At 43.3% G+C, this 10,000-nt stretch overlaps 1 protein-coding gene across 1 annotated transcript in view; it reads left to right on the top strand.

The window, feature by feature from the left end:
- The window catches only part of nos1 (nitric oxide synthase 1 (neuronal)), a gene marked incomplete at its 3' end in the record, with an annotated part of 50,761 nt that overhangs the window by 35,326 nt on the left and 5,435 nt on the right, over window positions 1-10,000 (top strand). The window contains exons 19-21 of the mRNA XM_084439545.1: window positions 1,155-1,324; window positions 2,211-2,421; window positions 8,499-8,586. Coding sequence (XP_084295671.1) covers window positions 1,155-1,324; window positions 2,211-2,421; window positions 8,499-8,586 — 469 coding nt within the window. The remainder of the gene's footprint in view (window positions 1-1,154; window positions 1,325-2,210; window positions 2,422-8,498; window positions 8,587-10,000) is intronic.

Below are 10,000 nucleotides of genomic sequence, written 5' to 3'. Positions count from 1 at the left end.
ATTCTCTACCCCTAGATATCCTGCTGCCTTAGTGGTGTTGTGGGGTATTCTCTACTCCTAGATATCCTGCTTCCTTGAGTGGTGTTGTGGGGTATTCTCTACCCCTAGATATCCTGCTGCCTTAGTGGTGTTGTGGGGTATTCTCTACCCCTAGATATCCTGCTGCCTTAGTGGTGTTGTAGGGTATTCTCTACCCCTAGATATCCTGCTTCCTTGAGTGGTGTTGTGGGGTATTCTCTACCCCTAGATATCCTGCTTCCTTGAGTGGTGTTGTGGGGTATTCTCTACCCCTAGATATCCTGCTGCCTTAGTGGTGTTGTGGGGTATTCTCTACCCCTAGATATATCCTGCTTCCTTGAGTGGTGTTGTGGGGTATTCTCTACCCCTAGATATCCTGCTTCCTTGAGTGGTGTTGTGGGGTATTCTCTACCCCTAGATATCCTGCTGCCTTAGTGGTGTTGTGGGGTATTCTCTACCCCTAGATATCCTGCTGCCTTAGTGGTGTTGTGGGGTATTCTCTACCCCTAGATATCCTGCTTCCTTGAGTGGTGTGGTGGGGTATTCTCTACCCCTAGATATCCTGCTTCCTTGAGTGGTGTTGTGGGGTATTCTCTACCCCTAGATATCCTGCTTCCTTGAGTGGTGTTGTGGGGTATTCTGGACACAAAGGGTGCATTCGTAAATGGGCTCTGAGAATCTGCTCTGATTTCCGCGCGCTCGGGTTTCAACATCATAGAGCGATCCGAAATCAGTTAATTTGCGAACGGGCAGTTCGCTCGGACACTGTGTATCACTGTGCTTTGCGGTTTGTCACTGGTTGTAAAAATCTGACCCATCATTGCACTTTGTATAAAAAAGCAGAATGGTCATCTTTGTCTGATAGGAGATACACTCATTGGTTGACTTATATTTATAAAGCTCTCCTTGATGTTGTCCCGTCCTATCTAGGAAACTACTGTCCCTAATTAGGAATCAAGGACATTACACCTTACGGTCATCTGAATTCTTTACACTGACCGTCCCTCGAGTGTTCACAGAACTGGGGAAAAAGGCATTTTGCTATGCTGCTCCCTATTATTTTATTCTGTTACAGACACAGACTAAGTACCTGTCCTGTAAAGCTGATCCTGGGCCCGTCTCTCTGTGCTCTCCAGGTGTGATCAGTAACTGGACAGACGAGGCCCGCATCCCCCCCTGCACCATCTTCCAGGCCTTCCACTGTTTCCTGGACATCACCACCCCGCCCAGCCCCGTCCTGCTACAGCAGTTCGCCTCGCTGGCCACCAACGACAAGCACCGCAAGAGACTGGAGACTCTCAGTAAGGTAAGACACCTAGCGTTAGCTTAGTGCTGAAGCTCAACATCATAGCTTGGTGTAAGCTTAGCGTTAGCTTAGCATTAGCTTAGATAGAGTTTGCTTAGCATTAGCTTAGCGTTTGCCATATGTTATGGAATGCGTTCACTGCGTTTTTTTGAAACGGTTCAAAAAATGTTTTTTGGGTTCGCATAAATCACAATTTACAGTTTTACTATTTCTTTATTTTCTAACTTATCAAAAGGTTATGTATATATGTGATTTCCTCAATATTTATCCTACTCTTTAATAATTACATTTTCAAATTGTTAAGTAGCCTGCTACATAAATCTCTAGACTACTGCTGATCACTTTGTAGGCTGAAAGGTTAACATTGGTGCCATTTGATTGTTGTCTAAAATCCCTATGGGAAAAATGAATGGGATTTGCGAAAAATGCCGAAAATAAGGTTTGTGTTTAAGAGAGACTCCCAGAATAAAATATGTTTTGTTCTAAAAGTTAAAATACACAAATAAAGATTTGTTTTGTGAATTGTTAACACTTTATTGAGGTCGATGTTGCTAGTGCTATGCTAAACTTTATTCAAAATGGACTACATGAGTCAAACGTCTTTGTGACGTGCCGCCATAAAAATGCATGTGTAGTCCGTGATCTCAATAGCTAAATCTGTCAATGGAAATTTATTTTTTTCTCTCTCATCCTCCTCTCCTCCCTCATCCCTCTCTCCTCATCCCCTCCTCCCACCTCCCCTCTTTGTCTCCGCCCCTCATCTCTCCTCCTCTCCTCCCTCATTCCTCTCTCCTCATCCCCTCCTCCCACCTCCCCTCTTTGTCTCCTCCCCTCCTCCCTCCTCCCCTCTCCTCCCTCCTCCCCTCTCCCGTCCTCCGACCCCCAGGGCCTCCAGGAGTACGAGGAGTGGAAGTGGTCTAACAACCCGACTCTGGTGGAGGTCCTGGAGGAGTTCCCGTCCATCCAGATGCCTGCCACGCTGCTGCTCACCCAGCTGCCCCTGCTGCAGCCGCGCTACTACTCCATAAGCTCCTCCCCCGACCTCCACCCTGGCGAGATCCACCTGACCGTGGCCGTGGTATCCTACCGGATCAAAGGTGAGAGGTCACAGGGTCACAGCTAGGCTTGGTGAGACGAGGACAGTTATAGTACAGACGGTAGCCTCGTGAGACCATCCTGAAGCTTTCCCAGATGATTGTGTGAAACAAACCAGATGGTTGTGGTTGTAGCGTTCTAAGGGTCACTATCATGGGAATATAACTATCTGATTTTATGACAAGGTGTAATTTAGAATTATACCGCAGTTATCACAAATATGAAGGAATAGGTATTTAATACATTAAATCAACTCATATGGGGCCCCACCCTGTTATGTAGAGGGAAACAGATAACCTTTATCAATAGTCTCATTTATCCATTTTAGTCTGAAGGAGGTGGTCTTGACTCAAACAGGTGACCTTCCCTTTGATTTGATTTGATTCACTTTATTTATCCCGAAGGAAATTAAAATGCCACGTAGCTCATAAAACAGCCATAAAAACAACACAAGACAACAATACACATATAGAAACATACAAGATAAGGACAGACCAAAAACATCAGACATGTACGTTGTTAAAAACAATGGATGTGTTGTACACCAAGTGATCTCCAGTTAAAAGCCATAGTGTCATAATGGTGCGTTATTAATAAGTGCAATCCCTGTGGCCACGCCCAGATTGTGTGGAGTTGAATAGTCTAATGGCTGTTGGGAGGAAGGACTTCCTCAAGCGTTCTGTTCTGCAGTGCATGGTGGTGAGTCTGTTACTGAAAGTGAGAGTGCTCCTGTGTGCCATCAGTGACTGGTGTAGTGGGTGCTGTGGGTTGTCCATGATTGATAGAACCTTCTTCAGGGTCCTCCTCTCAGTCACCTCCACCAGTGAGTCCAACTGCAGACCGAGGATCGAGCCGGCTTTTTTGATCACCTTAGTGAGCCGGCCCGCCTCCTTGTCCTTGATGGCTCCTCCCCAGCAAACAACGCCGTACAAGAGGGCGCCGGCCACCACGGAGCTGTAAAACATCTGCAGCATTTTGCTGCAGACATTAAAGGACCGCAGTCTCCTCAGGAAGAACAGGCGGCTCTGGCTCTTCTTGTAGAGAGCCTCTGTGTTGGTGGACCAGTCAAGTTTGTCATTCAGGTGTACCCCAAGATACCTGTAAGACTGGACCACCTCCACATCCTCCCCCCTGATGGTCACTGGTAGTAGGGGAGGCCTGTTCTAAATCCCTCTGGAATATGTAGAGAGTGGGTCGTATGCCCTCCTCCCTTGTTCTCTGTAAAGCGCATTGTGTTGCCTCTGGGTATGAAATGCGCTATACAAATAAAGCTTTGATTGATTGATTGATTGATGGACCTAGAGATTATGTGATGATACTGCAACGTGATCACAGCTTTATAATATTTATTGAAGTTATACTAATCAATTATCAAAATAACATGAAAACACAATTCATTAATAGATGGAAAAGCAAATGTGGCAATATGAAAACACAGCAGAAAGGGAATTAATGATGTTATAGATTATCACAGCCTATCTTAAATCCGCAAAGCTTAAACAACACTTGCATCAACACCACAACAAAGGAGAACAGCTGGGTTGCAACCTGACGATAGTGTGTTGGAAAGCGGGTGTACTGTAGTTAAGATAGCGGTTCAGCAATTCCACAGATACAGATTGATTTTCAATAAATCAGGCACAAGCTTGGATCCCTGGTTACGTGTTACAAGGGGAACACAAACATGAGAGAGACATGAGAGAGACGAGAGAGAGAGGGAGAGAGAGAGAGAGATCTGTCCCGTCCACACTTATAAAGGGCAGGAAACTGAGGTGTGTCCTGTTGGACAGCAACAATTGGTCACTCCACAGGGTGAGAGGTCTGTGGTCGAGCTCTGACCCCCCACTCACTTGGGATCATAAAAAGAAACCAGGGATCCTCTTAAGAGTCTGAAATCACCAATTATCCCTGTTATGGTTTCATAACATGATATTACATTTCCCCAACATGCATAATCAACTGATTCATGATCGGTTTCAGCTTCAGATTGATACCAAACATCGCTAGGTTGACTTAGCAGCACAGCATCAGTTATTTACAACACACAGTAACACTTAAATACACACACACACACAAATACAATGCATAAATGCCCATACTTTATTCCTAGGGCTTATTCTCATGGTGGTTGCATCACATAGTTGGGAGAAAGTAATAGAACTCTATTAATGACAAAAGAGAAAGAATGTCTATATTCCTTTGGATGGATGGTTTCACTGTGAGTCTGCTGGGAGAGAGTCTAAAGGAATGTGGGTTCAGGACGCATGTTATTGCTCTGGGGATTGGAGGACCATTATGAGGAGAAGGATGGTTTCCCAAAATCCCATTTCAAGGGATCCGTTCGTATTGGGCTAGAGAGTTTGAAAGGAAGCAAAGTTCAATTGCGACTTGCAGGTGTTTCCATTGAAAGGTGTTTTGCGCAAGAGCCATAATTCTCGTAATCTAGTTTCCCGACGCCACACAATTCACGCAAAGTGCAACCAGGAAGTAAACAAAGCGCAATATTTGAACTTTATTTTAGCTTTCCCCCCGGCACCGCTCTTAAACAGCGCAAAAGTATCGTTGCTTTAGCGTCTTCCACTTGCTCCGGAGGGTTGGCCATGGTTTTTCGTACCCCTTCTCCCTCATTTCCCGCTCCAGTTATTGTACGTATCCGCATTGCGCTGTTATTTGCTGTCTAATATTGTGATTATTAATTAATTAATATTAATTAAACGTAAAAACACCTGTCTTCTCCTCCGTCCAGACATATCGCGCCATTTTTTTAAGCGAGCAAATCACGTGACCCCACCTCTTCCTCTTCTTCTCCTGCCTAAATTCGAAATAAGTGTTTCCATTACACTTTTGCGATATACTTCTATATCGACACGTCTAAAAAACCACCTCATGAGAGCGTAAAAACTTTTTATCGACACTTGAGAGTTTTTCGAAATTTAGGTGTTTCCATTACCGTTTTTTTATTGTGATATTCGGGTTTTGCGCATCTTTAGTGGTAATGGAAACACACCTATAGAAGTGTTCAGGACAGAACCTTCATGAAGCGTGAGGAATATCGGACAATTTGGATAATGTATGGAGGAGTTATGAGGACATCCTGTCTTATGGCGAAACGTCAAAATTCGCCGCGGCACCACGGCAAGGGTGTTTAGTAAACATAACATCAACTTTTAATCAGAAAGGTCTTCAGATGAAGCAGACCGAGTGTGAAATCTGTAGGAGGAGTTTGTTAAAGTATGAGGGATGGAAATCGAAACGAGCAAAATGGCGGACTTCCTGTTGGACTTAGGGTATGGCTCCAAGATACTTTTTTGTGTGTGTGGATAAATTTGTTATGTCTATCAACTTTCATTTGCCTACGAAAAACTGGAAGTTTGGGTTCGCCATTTTAAACTTTCCAGGGGGCGCTCTGCAGCCGTTTTGCCACGCCCATTTCTGGCACCCATGAAATATCTTCTTTTTTTTCCGGGACTGACGTATCTGCCAAGTTTCCAAACGTTTTCATGGATGTTAAGGCCTCCGAAAAAGGCATTCGTGGTTTCACCAGTAGGTGGCGCTATAAGTTTGACTCAATACCGATGCATAGATGTGTTCAGGATGCGACCTTCATGAAGCGTGAGCAATTAGGTGCAAATCGGATAATGTATGTAGGAGTTCCTGTTTTATGGCGAAATGTCAGAATTTGGCGGGGCGCCACGGCAAGGGTGTTTGGTGAAAACTAAAAAACTTTTTTATAACTTTTGATCACAAAGGTCTTAAGATGAAGCTGACCAAATATGAAGTTGATCGGATGAAATCTGTAGGAGTTCGTTAAAATACAAGGCATGGAAATGTTAAAAACAAGGAAAAAATGGCACATTAAGAGCAAAATGGCTGACTTCCTGTTGGATGTTGGGTATAGCTCCAAGAGACATTTTAGTGTATCTCGATGAACTACATATGCCCACCGAATTTCGTTTGCCTACATCAAACTGAAAGGTGGGGTTTTCATCAAAAAGGCATTTGTTTGGGGAGAAGAAGAAGGTAGGAGAAGAAGAATAATCCTTACAATTTCAATACTGTGTCTCACAGTATGGTCTGTCTAATATTAGTCATGTCTTTACTCTGCTACATGGCTGTTGATGGTTGTTGTGTGAAACAAACCATCTGGTGCTCCTCAGGTTAGAACAGACGGGGCAGTTAGGCTGAGTCCCAATTCACCCCTTGGCCCTAACACTTCATTTTGCACGAGAGAAGTATGGTCAGCTGATAAGTAGAGAAGTATGGTTAGTCAGTAAGGAGAGAAGTATAGTCAGTTAGTAAGGAGAGGAGTATAGTCAGTTAGTAAGGATAGGAGTATGGTCAGTTAGTAAGGAGATAAGTATGGTCAGTTAGTAAGGAGATAAGTATGGTGAGTTAGTAAGGAGAGAAGTATGATGAGTTAGTAAGGAGATAAGTATGGTCAGTTGGTAAGGAGAGAAATATGGTGAGTTAGTAAGGAGAGGAGTATGGTCAGTTAGTAAGGAGATAAGTATGGTGAGTTAGTAAGGAGATAAGTATGGTTAGTCAGTAAGGAGAGAAGTATGGTGAGTTAGTAAGGAGATAAGTAGGGTAAGTTAGTAAGGAGAGGAGTATGGTCAGTTAGTAAGGAGATAAGTAGGGTGAGTTAGTAAGGAGAGGAGTATGGTCAGTTAGTAAGGAGATAAGTAGGGTGAGTTAGTAAGGAGATAAGTATGGTCAGTTAGTAAGGAGATAAGTAGGGTGAGTTAGTAAGGAGAGGAGTATGGTCAGTTATTAAGGAGATAAGTAGGGTGAGTTAGTAAGGAGAGGAGTATGGTGAGTTAGTAAGGAGGGGAGTATGGTCAGTTAGTAAGGGGATAAGTATGGTGAGTTAGTAAGGAGATAAGTATGGTCAGTTAGTAAGGAGAGGAGTATGGTCAGTTAGTAAGGAGATAAGTATGGTCAGTTGGTAAGGAGATAAGTATGGTCAGTTAGTAAGGAGAGAAGTATGGTGAGTTAGTAAGGAGAGGAGTATGGTGAGTTAGTAAGGAGAGGAGTATGGTCAGTTAGTAAGGAGATAAGTATGGTCAGTTAGTAAGGAGAGGAGTATGGTGAGTTAGTAAGGGGATAAGTCTGGTCAGTTAGTAAGGAGAGGAGTATGGTGAGTTAGTAAGGAGATAAGTATGGTGAGTTAGTAAGGAGATAAGTATGGTGAGTTAGGCTGTGAGGAAGAACACCTTTGCTGAATGTAGCATTTAACAACTGCTGTACTGAGATGCTAGCACAATGTGTGTTTTGGCCTTTCCTAAGATATGCTTAATGAGTCGACCTTTCTGGGGCCAACTTCCTGCGGTTAAGAGCAGAACACAGTTGAAAGTTATCTTGGAGAGCCAGTGGTTTTCATAAGACCGCCTGACTAACCCCTGGAGACTCAATCAGTGGCCACACATCCAGGCTGCTGTCCCCCTCAGTCCGTGGTGCCCTCGCCTCCACCCCAAACCCTGTTATTGTCAACTGATGTGAAACGGGGAAATTTATCACGGAACTGCAGTGGTAATTGAAGTGTACTTACGTGCTCGTTGCATGTGAATAGATGAGATGTACAGTACTGCTTCCTGTGTGTGTGTGTGTGTGTGTGTGTGTGTGTGTGTGTGTGTGTGTGTGTGTGTGTGTGTGTGTGTGTGCGTGTGGGTTGCTGTTTGCGCGGATGATGCACCTAAAACACACCCACTCTTACCTGACTCGGATCAGCCTCGCTGGAGCTCAGTCAGCAGGGTGTGAAAAGCTGGCCGGCTCCTCTGCCTTATCAGTATGCCGCCATATAAAGTGCATGATTGCGAGAGCGACACTCCAATTACTGTCATTTCCCCTTCAGCAGAAACAAACGGGAAGTGCATTATGGGTACTCTACTCCAGTGTGTTGGTTTGTGCAGTTGAAGAGAGAGAGAGAGAGAGAGCTAGAGAGAGAGAGATAGAGAGAGAGAGAGCTAGAGAGAGAGATAGAGAGAGAGAGGGAGAGAGAGAGAGAGCTACAGAGGACAGGAGAGAGAGAGAGAGAGAGAGAAGGTGAAGTGGATGAGTTGTGTGTTTGTCTTTCTCTCAGATGGAAAGGGTCCTGTCCACCACGGCGTGTGCTCCTCCTGGCTGAGTCAGATCGAGAAGGACGCCATGGTGCCGTGTTTCGTCCGAGGGTAAAAACTCCCAACTCCTTACAAAAGACAACGCTGTCTTTTTGACGATCGCTTTTCATGTCAGTTTAAAAACAAATGATTTGTGAGTGGTTGTTAAAAGAAACAAAACAGAAGAAAACTCTCTAGTTTTTTTTCCTCAAGTGTAACTGATCAACAGCAACAGAGTATTTTGTGACCGTCACTGGTGGTTTGGTCCTTAAAGAGGACAACGTCAATTTTCAGTTTTTTTTGACGGAATATGAAAGTGTAATGCATTTAATGGTAAGCTTTGAAATGATGTGTCATGCATTGAAATCTGCAAATATTTGGAGAAGATATGCTTCTGTGAATGTTGGTACACCTGAAATCTAAGCAGAGAAAAAGTGCCTCAAAGATTCAGAGCTGTTCACACTTACACACACTTGTCCTACTTTGTTGACTAAATGTTGTTGACTATTTAGTGATCCCCAAACTGTTGTTTGTTATATGAGTGGATTCTTCTCAAGTAAAATTTTCGCAATATGAAAAAAAGGAAACATAAAAATAAAAAAAATATATATATATACAGTAGGACCCCACTTATCCGAACCCAACGGGACCGAAGGTCGTTCGTATCTCTGAAATGTCCGGATGACTGAAACTTATGTTAAAATGCACCAAATTCAATAAGTGGTATACTTGTTTCATATAGATTCATAATAGACCAATAAATACCCTTAATTACTTGTGAAAATGCATCAAAATTGCAATCAAATAGCCAACTAAACTCATATAGCCTAGCCTATAATAGACCTACAGTAGCCTATAATAAAATAACCGAATTTCCACTTGAGTGCGTGCTTTGATCAAATACAGTACTTTATTCTCAAATGAGGCCTACGCTGCATCGATAGGCTACTGTATTCGCAGAACAAAATGGTATAGCCTAAAAACAACCCAACATTAGAACAATTAGAGCAAATGATAATCAATAAATAAATAAATGAAATGACAGACAAGTTGTCGTGTCTCTAAGTCAACCGATGTAGGCTAACGTGGGCTGTAGGCTATTATTTAACAAATACAGTAGGTCTAGTAGGCTAATCTACATGCCCACAACACGTCTGTGTTCCTGAAGTCCATTAACTGGGAACGAAAAATGACTCGATGCTGCTTCAGGTTGCTGACGCGCTTTCTGGCTACCAAGGAATGCAGCTCTCGCGCAGCAGACTCGTTTGCGTTTTGCACTCGACATTAGAGTAACAAAGAAATGAAACGTGACAGTAGGCTACAGCCTACAGGCAACATAGGTCTACATATAGTTCTGTTTTTTTTCACAGTAGGATACAGTACTGTAATGAATATCCCACCAGTAACCAGATAGCAGGCTAAAAAAAAATCTCTGAAGTTCGGATGAGTGGGGTCCTACTGTATATATATATATATATATATATAT

The sequence above is a fragment of the Borostomias antarcticus genome, assembly GCF_949987555.1.
Source record: "Borostomias antarcticus genome assembly, chromosome: 6".
Lineage (NCBI taxonomy): Eukaryota > Metazoa > Chordata > Actinopteri > Stomiiformes > Stomiidae > Borostomias > Borostomias antarcticus.
This window is presented reverse-complemented; position numbering and strand designations above follow the sequence as displayed.